Genomic DNA, 20,817 nt, shown 5'->3' with positions numbered 1-20,817 from the left:
TATGGGGGAACCCAGAGCCCAACCTATTCAGTGGTACCGAGCCCTGGGACCCCCTAAAGAGTTGGACTGCCTGCCCCTGTAACCAAACAAAAGAAGGACTTGTAGGAAAAGGCCCTGGGAAAGAGTGCATTACCAGCCTTCCTAGCTGGCCTCCTACCCTTCGAAGAACACTGATTCCTAGCAGTCCCTCTTAGCTTGGCTCTCCCAGCTTCCAACAGATCACCACTCTTCCTGGTGTTGGTCTCTTCACCCTGCCTCTGCACTCCTTTAGCAGCAGCATGCCTTCTGCCATAGTGCAGCCTTCTTTGGCCTCTTCAGGAACAGTCTGAGCAGACACCCGTTCACCAGTAGTCTGTCTTTCCCAGGACGACTCTTTACATCCTCAGCAGGCCTGGCTCCTAGTCAGCTGACTCTTTGCCTCCATGTGGGGAGGGAGACCAACTCTGGTGCAGCTGAGCCCTCAGCCCTCTTAAAAGACCACCTCACGCTGTGATACAGGACTTAAAGATCTTCTAAACTCTGGAGGTGGAATCTTTTCTGGAAAGCCCACAAAGGCATCTGAGTGTATCCAAATATTTGGAGATTTAACCTCATGTTTCAAACCCTCAGGCTGGAAGCTGTCTGGATCTTTGTATTTCACTGGGCCTTTCATCAGGAGATCTTCCGAGAGAGGTAGCTCCCAAGGAGTTCACAGACACTTCTGGAGTCAAGGGATCCAGGAGTTGTAAGGTTAGCTGGGGGCTATTGGGGATTCCCTGACCCTCTCCAACATGATCTTCCGAGCAACTCTGATGAGAAGAGGCAGAGGAATGAAGGTCAGATCAGCTGAATGAGAAGTCATCTGTTCTCAAGACTGTTGATTCCAGCGCCTGGAGCAGAAGAGATCCAATGTTTTGTTCTTGCTGGAAGCAAACCAATTTATTTGGGGAGAGCCCCATTTGAGAAGCACTAGAGGGAGAATCCTGTTGTTCAGTTTACATTCCCCTGGGGAACGAGTACAGCAGTTGAGCCCATTGACTTGGGTGTTGAACTTGCCCTTGACATAGGCTGTCCTGAGAGAGAATGGTTTCTTTTCTGCCCAAAGGAGGATTCTGGTGGCGTCTGCCTGCACTGAGGAACTGCAGGTCCTGTCTTGCCTGTTGATATAGACCACTGCTGCCTATTGCCCAACTGTACTAAGGCAGCAGAGGAGGTCAAGGGAGGGGAAAAGCATCTAAGGGCATTCCTGATGGTTCTAAGCTCTGGTGGGGAGGGAGGCGCAGAGAAAGGAGGAGAGCTGCCCACAGCACCTACGGGGTTGTGGCTTATTTCCCTCTATGAGGCAGAGCTATCGAGAGACACTATGGACGGTGGCATAGAAGCAAAACACTCTGTGGGAATGGCTAACTGAATTAGTATCCAGACCAGACAATTGTTATGAGAATTTGTTTTATCGGTTTTAAATTTGTTGCCTTTCGATTTCCTTAGGTGTCATACAGACATCAAGGAGACAAACGGTGAATTTGAGCTCATCACATCCCTTCTTGTCGTCTCCTCTCTAAACCAAGTCTGAATTTTTTCAGTCTCTGTTCACAACAGTCTGAGCAGTCCAAAACAATGCCCAGGTCTCCTCTTAAGTGGATATAGTTAATGGAGAACCCATGAGGCTCAAGAGCAGTTTAAGTGGTTTCTTCCAATGTGAATCACCTTGCACTCGTCAGTGACTTTCATCCGCTTTTGATCAAGAGCATCAAATGCTGTGGGAAGATCAAAAGAGGAAGAAAAAGGTGCTAGGACCCCACTCCATCATCCAGCCCATCCCTCCCCACAGACACGAGCGTTCTAGGCATGACACAAACATTGCTTATACCACCCATCACAACATGGTTCCAACTGCCCTGCTCTGTACTGCGCCCTCCCCTCACACAGTTTCAGCTCCTCACCATTTCTGTAGGAATGCATTTTGGGCAATCAGACTGCATGTCCTCACCTGGGTTTCATTGAAGTCCTCCAGGATGTAGCCGGCTCCAGTTCGCAGCTGCAATGCTGTGTACTGTTTGTTGTAAGGAATTGAGAATTCTAGAACAGGAGGAGAAGAGAGCTAAAAGCCTTGGCTACCTAAGCTATGCACAGCCCATTCCCTCAGCCCACCAGAGAGAGACAGACTGACCCCACAAAGAAAAGGAGTACTTGTGGCACCGTAGAGACTAACAAATTTATTTGAGCATAAGCTTTCGTGAGCTACAGCTCGCTCAAGAAAGCTTATGCTCAAATAAATGTTAGTCTCTAAGATGCCACAAGTACTCCTTTTCTTTTTGCGAATACAGACTAACATGGCTGCTACTCTGAAACTGACCCCACAGAGATTCTAGTATCAGGAAGATGTGGTGAGGACACAGAGCACCCCATGGAGATACAGCAGAGAACTGAGCACACTGCTGGCCAAACTGGTCACGCAAGTAAGTCATGAATCTGAACAGCTGCTTTTAAAATCAAAACATCAAGTTCATGCATATTACCACTGTATCTGCCAAAGGCAAGTTCAAGCCTCTTGTTCCTGCTTTCAAGCCTTAAGTCACTCAGCCCCATCCTGTGTCTGAGAGAGACTCTGTTCCCATATCTCCTCCTACAATTTGCCAGTAATGCCAGCCGCAACACCATCTTCATTTCCTTCACTGACTGAAGGGCCTACAATCATGACCATAATTCTCATCCTTTGCCTCCCCTTCCCAGACATCATATCCTTCACTGTAGGCTAAACTCCCTGAAGCAGAGACTGGGTCTGTGCTCATTTCTGTGAAGGGCCTAACACACAATGAGATAAACAGTAAAAAAGTGGGGACAACATGAATTTGCATACATGCCTGAGCAGATACCACCCAGCCCCTTTCCCTAACCTACAGGATTCCACCTGGAAATACAATTGGGAAGATTCATCTCACCTTCCTCTTCCTCACTACTGCCTGCAGGACCATCTGATGGTTTCTGGCGAATAGCCAGTTTGTCACTGGGGGTTGCCATAGTGAGAAGAAAAGCATAGCCCAGAAAGAGGGTCTTGTTGTGGGGCAATGGCCCATGATGCTCCTCCAGTGTCGAGGGATCTCCTGTGTGATCTCCACTTTCACAGGGGCTCACAAATTCACCTGCCCTAACAGCCCCTGTAGAGAGAAGGAACTGCTATGAAAGCCCCAGCATCGGGTCACCCAATGCAACGGCATCAGGGATAAATTCAGGCAGTTCCAGATGGCTCACCATGCTGGTACTTTTCCTTGGTGGATGCCACCTTGTGCTCCAGAATGAAAAAAAAAATAGTTAAAGTCTCTTGCCCTCGTGGTTGCAAAGAATCTTCAAAATGTAACTGGAGTGTATCTAGCACAACGTCTGCTAGAGCATGCAGACAGCCTGAAACAATAGCTCAGAAAATGGACAGCTGTCCCACTCATCTCCATGAGTGTTAATTCTGAAGTCTAATCATGTCAATCGAAATGTCAATATTGTTAGGGTATTTCAGTGCTGATCAAAACATACAAGGGGGGAGGGGGGAGGATGATCACATCACTAAGATCTGACCAATACTCTGCAAAGGACATCTTGAATGGGCAGAACTTGGGACAGCATTGCAGTGTATTTTTAATCCTTCCGTCCAAGGTAAAAGAGCCTATACATGACCAGGGAGAAGGATAGCCTCAAACACAGAGGCTGTGGGTTCCACACATTTGCTCAGGAGAAAGGTCTATTTTTGCATGTAGGGAGAGAAGCCTGCAGCCCCCGAGTTTGTTTAGAGCAGAATGGAAGGTTCTTACCAGGTTTCATTGCTGCAGACTTGCGCCCTCGTTTGGCTGGGGATCTCTCATCTTCAGAGGCAACTAGCTTCCTCTTCCCAGACAGCAGGCCTGGGGCGACACGGGGACTCTCCTGTCCTTTTCGAGTGGGTGTAGTGCTGCTGCTGGAAGTGCTGGGTGAGCCAAAGTTACTGCGCCGCTTCCGCTTCCCCTCCACCAGGTTATCTAAACCACAGTAAGCCAGTGGCCAGTCATCCATCTCCCGCTCTCCCTCACCAAACCCACAAGCATCAGCCATCCCAGAGTGATAGCCTCATAGGCAGAGCACACACAGCTTTACACACCATCTCCTGACCCAGGGGGAGAGAATCAGCTTTCCTATATCTTATGTCTTCGTTCACTCCCCATGAGACTCACTTTTCCTTACCTGCCTTCAGAGGGCCGACATCACATCCCTTCATTGAGCTAAGGATGCCTCTGCAGCTCCCTGCTCTTCCAGTCACCTCCCACTCTGGGCATCTGTTACTTCTAGGCGAATCATACCTATGCAGCGACCACACAGTGCTTTTGGAGCAGCACTAGAAAGCAGAAGCAGCAAAGGTATGATCCATGCTTAATTAGGGCCTGTCCAGGGTCAGTTCCCACTGAATTCTTATGGATATCATGCAATGCCTCAAGGCTGCAAAAAGACATAATATGACTAGCAAAGTCAGTGTGTTGTCAGCTTATGGTTCTACTGGCTTCACACCTGGAGTAACACATGGTTTGGATGCAGTTTGGGAAGCCTCCAACAGTTCAATGCAGCCACTTCTTACCCAGGCTGATGTCAGCTGCCTTGGTCAGGGGTGTGATTGGTTCATACGGACTCAGCCCAAACTGCTCCCGAAGTTTGTTTCCTTGTTCCAAGGACAGGATTACTGCCATACGCTTGTACCATTTCCTCTGGCCTTCCTTTTCAATACAATAATACAGCTCTCCAGACTCCTTCCGGTGTCCCTTCACCACACCTGACAAGATAGCAAATTAGAACTGTTTACTGACAAGATCTTTGACTCTTCACACAATGCACAGTCAACCTGTGGAACTCCTTGCCAGAGGATGTTGTGAAGGCCAAGACCATAACAGGGTTCAAAAAAGAACTAGATAATTTCATGGAGGATAGGTCCATCAATGGCTATTAGCCAGGAAGGGCAGGATTGGTGTCCCTAGCCTTTGTTTGCCAGAAGCTGGGAATGAGCGACAGGGGATGGATCACTTGATTACCTGTTTTGTTCATTCCCTCTGGGGCACCTGGCACAGGCCACTGTCGAAAGACAGGATACTGGGCTAGACGGACCTTTGGTCTGACTCAGTAGGGCCGTTCTTATGTTATGTTCCTGACTCTACCCCACAGCCTGGCACGCACCTCCCAGCAGACAGTTCCTGCTGGATGCAGTGACCTAGACCAAGACCAAGGCCACTGGTCTTTTTCAGACCAGAGAGGAAGTGAGAAATTGAGATGCAGGAGCACAGCTGTTACCTGCACTGAAATACTCATCCTCAGAGAGCGCAGTCACCTCAGTTTCCAGTGGAATGGGATCGCAGAGTAAAATATCTTTGCCTAAGACATCACACTCGTATCCATCGTCGAAGAGCAGCTTGTACTTCCCTGCCCCAACATCCTGGGTGATTGTCCCAGAATAGAAGTAGCCATTTGAGGACCACTTGGCTACCACTCGCAGGCCCACAAAGCTGCTCCCAGAGGATAAGTCCGCACTGTCTGAGGGACCTGCCACCACCTGCAAGGGAATTTCCGGAGAGTCACTTCGGCGCAAAGTGCAAGGGCCAGCAGCATCAAATCTGTCCCCACCATCTGGTGGGTGAACCACAATGCGCACAAAGGGCTTCTCCTCTGGTGATGCTGTAGTCGAGAGATCTTCCACCCCTAGTAGGCCACTCCCAGCTGCATCCCTGGGAAAGGGAGAGAAAAGAGATGTGAGCTCCATGGGAGCAGAGAAAGTAACTATCATGTACAAAAGGAAGATTTCCCAAGCTGGGTACTTGCACCACCACTCCTTTCTCCCCCACCAACCATGAACCCTTGCAGTTCCCCACTGAGCCCCTTCTCACCCACTCCTCCCATCATATGCAGCCACCTGCTCCCTATTCACTCATTCAAAAAAGAGACCCGGTTCCATCCTACTTTTCCAGGGTACCTTGTTCCAGTTGCTCGAGATGGTGGGCGGCCCCTTCTCCCTCGCCCACGGGGTGTGAGAGGTGCTTTCCCACCCTGTCGGATGCCAAGTGCTGGGTCTTCATCCTCCTCACATGCTGTTGCTCCTGTCTGACCAGCCCTGAGAGGGGACCCTGGCTGGCCAGCTCCTTTTCTAGGGCTAGGGAATTAAGTGAGATTATTTCACTGCCCTAGAAGAAGCCATCAGCAAATCCACTCCCTCCACGTTTCATTGTGTCCCTGATTTCTGGTGAGAAGTTTGCCTGACAGCTACCTTGCTGGCAGAGTTTCATGAAGTCTATGGGAAGCACTGCACCAAGGGGAGGCAAATCCTGTCCTTTCAGGAAGAAAGGAGGGGTTGCGAAAAATAAAGGAGAATAGAAGATTTTCCCTTTTCCATATATCAAATCAGATCCCTCCCAGGAAATGTATGCAATACTCCACCCTTAGTACAGTCACCATCCACTTGTCTTCATGACACTTAGCAGCTCACCCTCTCCCCAACCTTAGGTTGCCAACCCCCCAGGATTGGCCTGGAGTCTCCAGGAATTAAAGATTAATCTTGAATTAAAGATTATGTCATGTGATGAAATCTCCAGGAATACATCAAACCAAAATTGGCAAACCTATCCCAACCCCACCCGCAATGAAGCGCCTGGCTTCCTGTCCCCAAGGCGTTATACACACCTCAATTTTCCTAGGACTCCTCTACCACTGGGCAAGGCAAACTCTCCAGCTTCCATTCCGCTGATTTTCCCTTTGAAAGATCCAGCTCCCCTCCCTGAGCTACTGCCACCATGTGTAGCTGACAGGCCACTACTGGCTCCACTAGATGTACGATGGAGACTCGAGGCCTTAGATGAAAGGGAGCTGATGTCACCAAGGTCCCCAGAGGTCAGTGACGAGCCCCCTGTTGTTCGGGAGGGGGAGATGTCTGTCTCACACTCCTGGCACTCCACTATGGGCTCTTCAGTTTCCTGAAAAGGAGAGGTCAGTCTATAAGAGACAGAAGCTGTATGTAGATGGAGGGTCTCTAGTGGTCAGATAAGAGAGCTCTGAGAGAAGAGGGGATCATGTTCATATCATGTGAACCTGAAAACATAAATCCAGCCCAAGAGAGGGAACCCTATCTCAGAAAGGGGCTGGACGAGCTCCATGTGAGTGATGAGAGGTTACTTCCCTTGTACAGTAACTGGAATTCTTTGAGATATTTGCTTCCTATGGAAGTTCCACATGAGGGCATGCGTGCACCCATACCTTGCCTGGAGATTTTTTCATTAGCGGTACCTGCAGGTCCATGCCTCCACCATATGCCTCTTCATGCTCCAGTATGGGGGCATATAGGGAGGAGCAGACCGTACCACTCCACTTCCTTCTCAAGCTCAGAGCATGGTAGGCTTCGAAAGCAGAAGGAAAAGGAGGTAGGCAGCGGAGCATCTATAGGGACAAAACATCTCAAAGACCTCCAGTTACTGTTCATGGTAAGTAACCTCTTCCTTCTTGGAGTTATCCTACGGGCACTCCACATGAGGAGATTCCTGAGCCACATCTCAATGCAAAGGAGGCTGCTGCAGAGGTAGATTCAGTACAGAGGTAGAACAGCTTCAAAGGCTGCATCTGCTCTGGAGGCCTATACTAAGGCATAAAACGCTGTGAGAACATGAACGTGGGGGATGAGTGGGCTGCCTTACAAATGTCCTTGATGGATACCTTCCTAATGGAAGTTGATTGAGCCCTTCTGGAAGGAGCAGTGACTTTAGGAGGAGGTGTACACCAGAGGATGCGTACCATGCCAGAATATACCTAAATGGGTTCTGGAGTAGTCTCTGGGTGGAAATAAGAGCGAAGCCTCATCCTCTCAGCAAAGGAAAGGAAGAGCCTGGGGGAAACTCTGGAGGGCATAGTCCTGTGTAGACAGAAGGCCAGACCTCTAATTACATCCAAAGTATGGAGACTGGCCTCTTGCCTTAAAGAGTGAGGCTCGGGGTAAGAGACTGGTAGTTGGACGTCCTGAGGGATATGGAACTCCGATGAAACGAGAATGGGGACGCAAAGTAACTGTTAGGATAGAACCCGTACAGTAGGTTAGGCATGAGGGCACCTACTTCCCAATCTCTCCTCGCTGAAGTGACTACCATGAGGAAAGAAGTCTTGAAGGACAGGTGGAAGAATGAACAGGTTCCCATGAGTCTGAAAGGAAGACTTCTCAACACACTAAGCATGAAACTGAGGTGCCAGGGTGAAGTAGGGTCCGAAATTGAAGGAAACAGGTTACAATGTATTATGTTGATGCCCATGATGCCTAATGCATATTCATTAGAGGTTTCAGATCCATTTCCTTATTTGAACTTTCACACCCCATGAATGTTGAATCACCCCCTCCCCTTTCCCACAAGTTACTAGGCCTTTTATCTCAAGCTTATTAGCATATGTGTTAAATTAGTTACCACGGCATGGTTGGACTTTTGCTTATGTTCCTATCTTAAAATATCTCAAGCTGGCATCAACAAGTATATCTTATGGTTACCAATCAGCAGTTTAGTCATTACAGCATTCTATCTTCTGATAAGAACGGCCATACTGGGTCAGACAAAAGGTCCATCTAGCCCAGTATCCTGTCTTTCAAGAGTGGCTAATGCCAGGTGCTTCAGAGGGAATGAACAGAACTGGTAATCATCGAGTGATCCATCCCTGTCGCCATTCCCAGCTTCTGATCAAGAGTTACTCCTGGTTAGCAGCTTGTGCTAAGGCTTTTTAGGCCTTGACTAGTTTAGCTAAGCTATTGTTTTGCAGGCCATGAGGTTTGTAGACACATTGCATTACTTCCTTAACTTATACCTATGTCTTACCTAGCAAATACATATACCTGTAGGCTACAACATTAAATAATTCCTTTTAATGTTCTAAACTTACCCCTTTTGGACAAATCCGTTCAAACAGATAACCACCCTCTTAAAAATGCCTTAAAGACAAGAGCATCCTTGGAAGTGTGATAAATGTGTTAGGTATTAAAGGACTGAACTGATTATCATAAGTTAATGTCATAAGAAATATTGATAATCGCCATTGTTTCTTGGTGTAATTGCTGAACCTCAACTCTACAGTCTGTGATAATGGCTTGCAAGACTTTATTGTGTGCATAGCACACACCCAGAACAGTGGTTATGTCTATACTGGAGTGCTGAACTGTTGCTTGTATACTAATGTGGCTCTGGGTGAACTAATAAATTGTTTGTTGAAGAATAAGCAAGTGTCCTGATTTAAGAAATACTGTTCAAGTTAAAAGCTGACCTGAAAAGAACCCAGCATTTAAAAAAAAAACAAAAAAAAAACACATACACACACACATTAGTAAGCTAACAGTCCCTGGACCAAATAAAAAAGGACTATCCTAAAATATTCCATTCTACGTTGGCTATAAACACATATCAATTGGCAAACCTAGTTTGTTAGATTTCAGCTTTAAATCTAAGAGGCACCACGGCAAGTTACAAAAATTGATTCCTTTTCATGCTTACATCAATACTGATATGAAGGATCCAAAACAAAAATCTAAGGTACTTTCTGTGAGTCAAGTGAATAGAGATGTGAAAGTACATGTCCTGAAGGTCAAGAGCTAAAAGTCTAAGAGAACCAAGGAAGGTATTATAGCAGTAGTTAGGGTAACCATAATGAATCTGAAACGCTGAATGAAGATACTGAGAATTCAAAGGTCGAGGATTAACCTTCAATACCCTTTCTTCTTTGGAACCAGAAAGTAGAGGGAATAGAAGCCTCTTCCTTTGAATTCCGAGGCTACTTCCTCCCCAGCCCCAAGATGTATTAAAGAGTTCACTTCCTGTTCCAGAAGACTCAAGAGTGTGGTCCCTGAAAAGGGACAGGGAAGTGGGGGGTAGACAGAGACTGGAACCGAATCGAATACACCTGGGCTTACTAACCTCAGGCCAGTGAGTCCTTAAGATATTCTCATCCAGTCTTCCAGAAAAAAGAAGAAAGGTTCCCAATAGGGTCAGGAAAGTAGGATTTGTAGGCGGTTCCGTAGGGCTCTAGACACCCCCTCACTCTTCTCTTCTGCAGACTAAATAACCCCAGTTCCCTCAGCCTCTCCTCATAAGTCATGTGCCCCAGCCCCCTGATCATTTTCGTTGCCCTCCACTGGACTCTCTCCAATTTGTCCACATCCTTTCTGTAGTGGGGGGGAACAAAACTGGACACAATACTCCAGGTGTGGCCTCACCAGTGCCGAAGAGGGGAAATAATCACTTCCCTTGATCTGGTCACAATACTCCTAATAATACAGCCCAATATGCCGTTGGCCTTCTTGGCAATGAGGGCACGCTGCTGACTCATATCCAGCTTCTCGTCCACTGTAATTCCCAGGTCCTTTTCTGCAGAACTGCTGCTTAGCCAGTCGGTCCCCAGCCTGTAGCGGTGCATGGGATTCTTCCTTCCTAAGTGCAGGACTCTGCACTTGGCCTTGTTGAACCTCATCAGATTTCTTTTGGCCCAATCCTCCAATTTGCCTAGGTCACTCTGGACCCTATCCCTACCCTCCAGCATATCTACCTCTCCCCGCCACTTAGTGTCATCTGCAAACTTGCTGAAGGTGCAATTCATCCCATCATCCAGATCATTAATAAAGATGTTGAACAAAACCAGCCCCAGGACCGACCCCTGGGGCACTCCGCTTGATACCAGCTGCCAACTAGACATCAAGCCGTTGATCACTACCCGTTGATTGAGGAATTAGGAAGTTTTTCCTAATGTCCAACCTAAACTGCCCTTGCTGCAATATAAGCCCATTGCTTCTTGTCCTACCCTCAGAGGTTAAGGAGAACAATTTTTCTCCCTCATCCTTGTAACAACCTTTTATGTACTTGAAAACTGTTATCACCTCCTCCCCCCTTAATCTTCTCTTCTCCAGATTAAACAAACCCCATTGTTTCAATCTTCCCTCACAGGCCATGTTTTCTAGACCTTTAATCACTTTTTTTGCTCTTCTCTGGACTTTCTCCAGTTTCTCCACAACTTTCTTGAAATGTAGCTCCCAGAACTGGACAATACTTCAGTTGAGGCCTAATCAGCGCAGAGTAGAGTGGAAAAATTACTTCTCATATCTTGCTTACAAACACTCCTGCTAATATATCCAAGAATGATCTTTGATTTTTTTGCAACAGTGTGACACTGTTGACTCATATTTAGCTTGTGATCCACTATGATCCCCAGATCCCTTTCTGCAGTACTCCTTCCTAGGAAGTCATTTCCCATTTTGTATGTGTAGAACTAATTGTTTCTTCCTAAGTGGAGTATTTTGCATTTGTCCTTACTGAATTTCATAATATTTACTTCAGACCATTTCTCCAGTTTGTTCAGATAATTTTGAATTTTAATCCTATCCTCCAAAGCAATTACAACCCCTCCCATCTTGGTATCACCCACAAACTTTGTAAGTGTACTCTCTATGCCATCACCTAAATAATTGATGAAGATATTGAACAGAACCAGACTCAGAACTGATCCCTGCGGGACCCCACTCAATATGCCCTTCCAGCTTGACTGTGAACCACTGATAACTACTCTCTGGGAATAGTTTTCCAACCAGTTATGCATCCATCATGCAGACAGTTAGCGCACGGTACACTGGATCACTGCAGATTTCACACCCCAGCTTACCATGCATTAACTCACCATTTAGACATGTCCTAATTTTCAAGCAGTCAGTCACTTTCCAAACCACCATTCTTCAGACAGTCCTAAGATTCCTCACTCTCAGCAACAGCAGAGTCCCAGGAATGGTTGCAATTTAAATCTAACCTGCCAGTTGTCTGAATACCAAAAAGGCACACTATTTCTTAATGTAGGTGTATGTTCACACAGCAGCAGCAATTAATCTCTCATTTCTGTAGGGCCATATATCTATATAAGGGCTCAACTGATTTTGAAAGATAAGAACATGGATCTCAGCCTGAAAGCATAAGATGTTTTATTGCCCTAAGCCATGTTCCCTCTAAGGTGTGCACCTGTGCAGGAGGCCACCAAGGGCTGCGCAGGTATGCACACTGCACTCAGGGGCATGGGGTGTGCAGGGCTGCAGTGACTCTCCCCGGCTGCAGCAGCCCCGGGACCAGGGCGGGAAAGACACTTTCCCCCAGCTCAGGTGCCGCTGTGGAAAGAAAGGGTTGGAGGGAGTCCTCTTTCCCCACCACAGCCCTAGGCAGCCTGCACCCCAACCCCACCACAGAGCCTGCACCCCAACCCTCTGCCCCAGCCCTGAAGCACCTCCCACACTCCAAACCCCTCGGCCCCATCCCTGCCACACATCACCTTCATACTGGTGTACATAACAAAATTCATTCTTCACATGGATGGGAAAAATTAGAGGGAACATTGAAAGGAATATTTTTGAGACTCTTCTGATAGGATATTAGGGATTGGAATGGAAACCCCTCCGAAGTCACTTGCTCTGGCAAAGCAATCAAAGAGATTTTTACTGATTCCTCGGTCTCCCAGGAGGAATGTTAGCTCCAGAACGATTATAATGCAGCACTAAGTTAGACAGTTTTGTTAAATCACCAAAGAGATTGTTGTTCCCTGTTGGAATTTTTCCCCTCTGAAACCCTCAATGTTGTGGGTAGCAGATATTACACTATGCTGAAGTAATACGGTCACCACACAAGAAACATGGCATCAACACAAGGAAGCAGCTTTTCGTTTAAACACAGTGTGATTCTTAATGAAAGATGTTCAAATCTGATAGGGGGTTAGCAAAGATCAGTGCCAGAACATGGCAGCCTGTTAAGTTAACTCTGCTGTTTCCTGTTGCCACACAAATACTAGCAGCCAAGGTCCCTGCTTATTTGGATTTAATGTGTCCTCCAGCAAACAGATCACCACATTCACCCCTGAAATTGGATTTACCTCAATGACCTTCCGCTCTACCTCAGCACCATCTACGTAGTAAACATCTGTGATGATACGTGTGACAACTGTGCGCACTTCACGGATGGTTCGCATGTGGCGATGCTGGACGTGGCCTCGGGGTGGCTGGGGCAGGTTAAACTCCTCCTCTCCCTGAAATAACAAAATGAACTAATAAATATGAAAGTAAGCCACCCCACTGCAGAAATATTTTTGTTGTGCAATTCTGTGAGCACCATGTTACCAGGAGACAACATTCAACAAACTGTTTTAACACCAGACTCTGATCAAATTTCTGCCACGATTCCACACACAGGCTTCTCCACAACATTCTTGATTCTGGGCTGCCTCAGGACTGTTGTGCAGAGGACTTCATAAATTGTTCAAGGTAACGGAAGCCCAATTCAGCCTGCTACACAATACTTGCAGCTGGAAGCCCGTGCTGTTGCAAAAGTGAGGCAGTTGGGTCAAGTAATCCACTATCTGTGCAGTGTCCCTCATATAACCAATGCAACTGTTGCATGCAAATTAGCTGTAGAGTAAAGGTAATGATTGGTTGAGTTACATCTGATATCACAATAGTCTAGGACAGCGGTTCTCACACTTTAGCAACCTGAGGACCCCGACTTCTATTTAAAAATTTTCGCGGACCCCCAAGCCTACTGATGTTATTTACATTTGAAGAAGAAAAAAATTCCGTGTTCATGAAAAGCTCTATTATTAATTTTTTGTTTATAAACTATCGTACCACTAAAAAATTATTATTATTTATTAGACAGAGATACCCAGACACATTTATGTAAGGAACTATTCTAGCTGTTTAGATTTAATGATAATAAAAATAAAGAAAACTTCATAAAAAACCACACAAGCTAACAAAACATTAAGGCAAAGGATGTTGTTGTTTTGCCGAAACAAGATCACAAACGTTTGGCTCGTTGGTGGAAAGTTGTATTCTTAGATCTGTTTCTACAGTCAGTCGGTTTCTGTAGTTTGATTTCACATATAAAAGTGCAGAGAATGCCCATTCACATAAATATGTTGTGGGAAACAGCATTAAATACTTGAACGCTTTGGTTGACAGTTTGGCATAATCAAGTCTCAGACATAACCAAAAGTCTACCAGACTGTACTGATTGAAAATCAATTTCAAAGAGGTGTCACGTGAAAGATCCACAAGGCAATTTTCTTCAGATGAAGTTAAACTTTTGGTGGTGTTGACATCTAACATTGAATGGATCCCGGATCCAATTGTTACTGGAATCGGGAAAAGGAAAATAATCCCTGAAGTTGTTCTTCAAAACCTGCAAATGTTCAATAAGAACGTTTTGTATTTCATCACACAGCTTTTCTTCGGACATTTCACGAAAATCATTCAGCATTGGAAATGATTCATACACACAGTTCTGAAGACAATTTGACCATAAAGTCCAATTTTTTAAATCAGCACTTCCACTGTGTCTTCAACTTTAAATATTGGGCGCAGCTACCCCGGTAGGCTCAAATTTAGTCAATTCAAATAGGTGAACATATCTGCCAAGTACGCTACCATAACTAACCTCAAAAAATCACGGATATGCTTGCTCAGTTGAAATGTCGTATCTATGAAAAATATTCATATTTCATCATACAACTCAAACAAGCGGTTGAGTACTTTCCCACGAGACAACAAACGCATTTATGAATGTAAAAGAAGCTGTTTATGATCGCTACTCATGTCATCGCAAAGGGCATTAAAGATGCAGGAATTTAGTGGATGAGCTTTAATAAAGTTGACCACTTTCTCCACCTCATCCAGCGTTGTCTTCAGTTTTCTTGCCATTTTTCTGGCAGCTAATGCTTCTCATGGTATACGCTAATGATTCCACGTAACTGTAGGTATGAGATCCTTAACGCGTGCAATGAGTCCGCTGTACTTTCCTGACATTGCACGAGCCTCATCAGTAGGGATTCCTACACATTTTGACCACTTGATTTCATTTGTTATTATGAAATCATTCAGATTATTAAACACAGCTTCAGGGGTAGTATGTGTTGGTAATGCATGGCAAAATAGGAAATCTTTGTTAATTTTACTGTCGAATTCATATCAAATGAATGCCAGCAAATTAGCATTGCCAGAAACATCTGTACTTTCATCCAGTTGCAGTGAATAATATTGGCTTTTGTATACCCTTGTAATTAACTGCTCTTTTATATTCACAGACATATCTTTGATTCTACAGGTGACAGTGTTGTTGGATAGTGAGATCAAATTTCAATCTTTTGCAGCTTTATCCCAAAGCATTGCACTGGTCATTGCTTTTGCAGCAAGCAGAATTAGTTCCTGTGCAATAGTGTGAGGTTTCCCTGCCTTTGCTATTAGTAGGGATACTTGATAAAAAGGTTGTGTTTGCTTCTTATCATCAATTTCTGGCTTGCACATAGTTTTCGCTGCTTGTTTTGGAAAAATTCGAAAGATTGGTTCACATTTTGCTTATATTTAGTTTTTAGATGCTGGTGAAATTTGGCTGTTTCATGCATTCGTTGGATAATAATTCATAACAGAGGACACACTGTGCTTTCTGCCAGTCTTCAGAATCTGAACTTGTAAATCCAAACAATAAATATTCGTCACAGTACTTATGTATTTTGCATTTTAGTTCAAGTGTTTGAGTAGTTTCACTCAAGCATGATGCACCTTCACTTGAGTCACCATTATTTTTACATTTTAACCAGCGATCCATAATTAATTATTGGCACGTAAAATAATGTCAAAAAGTGTATAAAAACAGAAAATGCATGTATAATATGATACCACAAAACAAGGGTAAGAACATGAGCTTCAACGCACAGGTGCCGACTTCTAATTTTTCCTAGGAGTGCTTAACCCCTGTTCAGCCCCAGGCCCCACCCCCACTACACCCCCGCCTCTCCTCTTCCTGCCCCCTCCCCCAAGCAAGCCCCATCCACGCTCCTCCCCCGCCCTCCCAGCGCCTCCTGCTGATCAGTGGGGCAGGCAGCCCTGGACATGACTTGCGGACCTCCTGGAGTACCCTCACAGACCCCAGTTCATGAAACACTGGTCTAAGACACTTGGCAAGTCATAGATACATGCCTTACTGTAGCTGAAAGCCTGTGGTGTCACACTGACGTAATATGTAAAATCAAAATGGCTGAAAACTTAAAAACGGAACAGTCACACACAGTGAATCCCAGTGCTGATTGAACCTAGTGACATTCTGAACAAAAAGAACTCTCAAACTTGCTCCTAGCGGTTTCCATTGTTTCACACTGAATCCGATATTCTACAAAGCAGAGTGACCCACAGAGGGACAACCCTGAAATATTATATAGTGTAAGTCAGCAAAGTTGAAGACAAATATTGGTATTAACTAGACTGCTTAAATTAAAAGAAGTGTGGTAGGGAGTCTTCAAGCATCCTGGTAAAGTCACAAGTTGTCGTGGCACAGGCTGAAAGATTCTAGAAACAGGAGGAAGTTAAAATCACCAAAATACATTTATTGGTTAAAGTTGGGAATGAAGTTGCCTTTCCTTTCTGGGCATTGCTTATTGGGGTTGGGGTGTCTCAACAAAACATCTAGGATGCAAGTCAGAGTTTCCTGCTGTGGCCCACTCAGTCACGTCATCTCCCCACTCCATCTCATTTCTCCTTTCTCACCTCTCTTTCTGGCTTACACGGTCAAGACAAATCTACTCTTGCAACACTGCTGCAAGCCCCATGACCAGACAGGCAAGCTAAAAAGCAATGCCTTAAACAGCTTGATGCCGGTAAAAGTTTGCCCGGTCTTGGAAAGGTGGATACAACTGTGTGACAAGTCTTGGCTGTGACAGCAGAAGTGCTCTTTGCTATTCTTTCCCTTTTGGGTGAGTTTGTCTTGTTTCATCTTACAAAGAAGTAGGGTCAGACTTCAACAGTAACAAGAGCTCAGGACCATCCAAATGAACTTTTTCTTTTCCTCCAAAAAGGACAGTCAATTGTTTAAATGAAAGCCTTACATACTTCTTTATGTTTCAATAGCTTTAGCTGTTTTCCTTCTTCTGTGTTTAATAAAAAGGTTTTTAATGGCAATTGTTATGAGAGGAAGCCAATGATAACTTGATTCAGAATCCCAAACCACAAAACTGTTTAATGTGAAAGTAAGATATTTTAACAGCTTAACACTTGTTGGATATGAGATGCCCCCTTATCAAAATATTACCAACCAGTGCTCTGGAAACAGAGCAGAATATGTAAAAAGCCTTAGGAAACAGGAGCTCTCTTCCCATAGTGTTTCCAGTCCAACAACAGCCCTTGTACCTTGCACAGGAAGCTAGGTGATTAAACGGGAACATCCAGATCATATTCAGCTTCTCCTTGAGGTAGTCCAATGGCAAGGGTGCCACAGGACTGAAGTAAATGGAAGGAGCCAAAGCTGGATGTGATGGAAACTATGAAAATACCCAGTTGGGTCAATTCAATCTGCATAAGTTTATCAAGGAATCTTCTTGCCCAATAAGTCATATCCCGGGCCCTGTGTCTCCTTCTGATTTGCAGTTTGCCAGAGAATTCACCAGTTGCTTTCATTTAAAACAACCACATATTTTCTAGCCCTTATGGTTGTGAAGAAACCTTCAGAATGTGACCCCAATGCTGTGGTCTTCTCAAGTATGCACACTTCCTTAAAATAGTTCTGAGGCTTTGGTCAGTCCATTACATTCCTCTCACTGGGTTCATCTCAGGAGGAAAATTTAATAGAACAACATTTTAAAGGTATTTCTTTCCAGGAACACTCCATGAACATGCTTATCCATGGCTATTGGATGAAGTCACAGTGATAAGGGCTGGTTGCGTGCAGAAGAGTTCAAACCCCTTCCCTCAAGAAGTTACTTCCACCCCTGCCCAGCAGAGAGAGGGAAAGAGGAAATGTATTACCTTACCTGTATCCTGGGTACAAAAAAGCAACAGTCACCAGCCATACACCTCCCCAGGTGACAGATGCCCAACATTCCACTACACAGCTCTCCCCACCCACTGAGACTACTTCTCCATTGCAGTTTTGGTACATTCAAACTTTAGGGCTGAGGATGCAAAGTAAAACCACCAGAAGGATACTGTACTGACTGGAGTATTATTTCCATATCTAATGCAGTAAAGTCTTCAGTTTCAGAACCCAGGGGCTTGAAACTACATAAAAGCGACCTGAGCTCTTGCTCATTCTCACCTGGCTGTGCAGAGACTCAGTGTCATCTCCAGGGGCATTCACAAGCTTCTCCCCACTCTCCTCAGTTTGGACCTTGGCATCCTGTTGGCCAGGCCTTTGCCCAGCCATGCTTGTTCCCACTTCTATCTGGCTGCTCACTCCCGTCACTGTCTGTGTTGCTGCTGACACAGCTGCTGAGGCCAAAAGAGAACCTCCTGTAGTTTGGACCTCTTTGTTACTGGTGCCAGCCCACATCTGCTGGCCTTTATCCCTCTCTTGGGCTGCCAGAGCCTTACTCAGCTTCTCCTGTGTGCTCTTCCCTTCCTTTTCCAGATCTCTTTCAATATCAACTTCCATAGCCTCTCCCTCTTTTGCATGGGATGGCGGATGTCCGGAGTCCTGCTCTGTGGGCTGAGAAACTTTAATTTCCCCACAAGGGGTGTGCTTCTGACACTGTTGCCAAGCTTCAGGATCATCATGCAGTTCCTCCTCCTCCTGTGTGCTTGGGAAACTGAACAGGTTCCCCCTGCAAACCAATCACATGCAGATCAATATTAAGATGTTCAAAGCAATGGGTGCCCAAGCACCCACCACACGCAAGCAGGACTCCCCGTGGCTTTTTATGTGATGTTCATTTAATAATCTGTCGGAAGTGCATAAGAATCACTTAGTTTTATGCATTGGGAACAGATTAACTGGTGGTTCTACTACAACCTTCCTGTAGCTAAACACAGCAGTGTTCCTCTAAGTGCCAATATTCCTTTGAAATGTCAGCACCTCCAAAGTTACCGAACCCGTGGCAAAGATGACACTTAGCACAAACTAAAGCATTAACTGAAGTGTGTTTTGCTCCAGGTATCCGATACCAGCTAGACACAGCCCCACTGGTAGTTATCCTATCTTCAGGAACCATCACACTTTACTGTACCATTCCTTTGGTGTTACAGTGGCTAAGGACAATGAGAAAAGTAACTGGGAGATGATGTAGAGGAGCAAACACTAATATTTTCTCAAGTTTTGACTAGACTTTATCTACCTTTTGCTGACTGGCCATTTGCCCCAACCTACTCCCACACTGATTCTCAGTCTCTTCACCTCAGCCTCACTTCACACATACCCCTCATGCATTCCTTCTCTCCCTCTTTTCTCCTGCTCTATCCCTGTCACCCCACTCCCTTTCCTTGTATTGCCATTTGGCTAAACCCCATTCTACCCCCACCAAAAAAAAAAAAAAAAAAAGGTAGTGAACCAAACATGGCATTTGCTAGTATCTCATCCTTTTGCCTGTCTTTTCTAGATAGACTAATCTTCTCAGGGCAGGGACTACCTACTGCTCTGTGTTTGTATAGTGTCTAGTACTATGGGGCTTCAATCTTGGTAAGTCCATAGGCACTGCCATAACAAACATGATTAATAATACTGTACACAATGTATGTTAATCTGCTGTATGTGAGAGCCCATACCCCTGTAACCTCACTCCCCAATCAACAGATGTTAAGCAAGGTGCAGGAGTGAAAATCTTCTGGGTGCTAGTGGCTTACACAGTTATACTGCATTGTCATCTAACAGCTACCAGTAAGCACCTCTATAACCCTTTCATTTTAATTTGGCGATAGCCAGCTGCATGTGTGACGAAAAAAATTACTTGGAAAAAACAAGAAACAATAGCTGATATGGTAGCAAATAAGATCATGCGATTTTTGCAAGGATAAGCAAAGGGCAGGAAGGCAATAGCCCTTGTACGGATGGCTTCTGAATGACCCCACCTACAACACTGTCTTCGGCTCTGGGCATCTCACCCAGCAGGAATCCTCACATCAAACTTCAAAGCTAGAGAGCACAGCTTGGTTACTGCATGACCCACACTTACCAGTCATATTACTGAGTACATGCACACAGTGCCCCCCCCATCTTTCTCTAGAGGTCACCCCAGAATCAGTGACACAGCACAGGGCTCCTAAAGGGACATGGGACCTCACTACAGGGCCAAACAAGAATAAAACGCAAAGCTCTATACCTAAATGGAGAAGCAGGAAGATCGTGACCTCTGGCCTCATCCTCTCGTCGTACTTCACAGACACGACTAAACACAGACAGTGTCTTCTGTGAGCTAGTTGTAGAGATTAAAGAAACAGGTCACAATCACAGGAACTAGGAAAGTACTGTCATTGGAAAGGAGAAATGTCTAAAATCACTAGAACCAACAAAACACTGGCCTTTAGGCTGATTAATTTGTTGTGCCATAAATCAGCAAAGCAGCTGGAGTTGGTCAGAGCTCTCCAGGGTCAAGAGACAACTCACAATTGTAAGAAGTTGTTGCCTACTTCCTTTATCTCGGGCCCCCTCTTGCCAGCCAGGAGAAACTCAGTAGCTTGAGAGAGTGCAATAAGCATGATGTCAGCATTACACTAGCTTTCGAGAAAGTACAGTATCATGGTCCAGTACTCCCTCGCTGCCACAAGGTGGCGATATTAGATCATTTGCACCTTACATTTTAATACCCTCCTCTTCCCAGTGAGAGCTGATAATAGCTTTCATGACACAGCAAAAAAACACCTGAGATGACAAGCTCGCAACACACTTGAAAGGTCAAACTCACCGCACAACTAGAAAGCTTCCCCACTCTCAGAAAAATGAGTGATGGCAACGCTCACACACAGCAGGCAATTCTGTGGCAAAGGTCTCTTAATAGCACTTATTTCAGGATTCCGCCCCCCAAACAATCTGAATCTTTCACAACCAA

General features: G+C 45.3%; 2 protein-coding genes across 16 annotated transcripts in view; one reads left to right on the top strand and one right to left on the bottom strand.

The window, feature by feature from the left end:
• TUBGCP4 (tubulin gamma complex associated protein 4) overlaps window positions 1-2,157 on the top strand; it is a 49,476-nt gene extending 47,319 nt beyond the window's left edge. Inside the window, exon 20 of the transcript XR_005226964.2 lies at window positions 1,468-2,157. The gene's annotated coding sequence lies outside the window, so the exon portion shown is untranslated. The remainder of the gene's footprint in view (window positions 1-1,467) is intronic.
• TP53BP1 (tumor protein p53 binding protein 1) overlaps window positions 1-20,817 on the bottom strand; it is a 68,682-nt gene that overhangs the window by 3,591 nt on the left and 44,274 nt on the right. For 13 of the 15 annotated variants that reach the window (XM_037910040.2, XM_037910042.2, XM_037910044.2 and 10 more), the window contains 10 exons: window positions 20,092-20,184; window positions 18,096-18,600; window positions 12,892-13,044; window positions 6,661-6,950; window positions 5,957-6,133; window positions 5,281-5,711; window positions 4,577-4,768; window positions 3,783-3,986; window positions 2,922-3,137; window positions 1,970-2,058 (listed from right to left, as the gene is read on the bottom strand). In XM_037910040.2, the coding sequence (XP_037765968.1) occupies window positions 1,970-2,058; window positions 2,922-3,137; window positions 3,783-3,986; window positions 4,577-4,768; window positions 5,281-5,711; window positions 5,957-6,133; window positions 6,661-6,950; window positions 12,892-13,044; window positions 18,096-18,600; window positions 20,092-20,184 (2,350 nt within the window). Of the gene's footprint in view, window positions 1-157; window positions 870-1,528; window positions 1,737-1,969; window positions 2,059-2,921; window positions 3,138-3,782; window positions 3,987-4,576; window positions 4,769-5,280; window positions 5,712-5,956; window positions 6,134-6,660; window positions 6,951-12,891; window positions 13,045-18,095; window positions 18,601-20,091; window positions 20,185-20,817 lie in introns of those variants that run through there. The other 2 variants (XR_006284116.1, XM_043523309.1) reach the window with 2 other exon arrangements.

This window comes from Chelonia mydas, chromosome 10, assembly GCF_015237465.2.
Source record: "Chelonia mydas isolate rCheMyd1 chromosome 10, rCheMyd1.pri.v2, whole genome shotgun sequence".
Lineage (NCBI taxonomy): Eukaryota > Metazoa > Chordata > Testudines > Cheloniidae > Chelonia > Chelonia mydas.
Note: the sequence above shows the minus strand (reverse complement) of the source record. Positions and strands in the feature narration are given on the sequence as shown.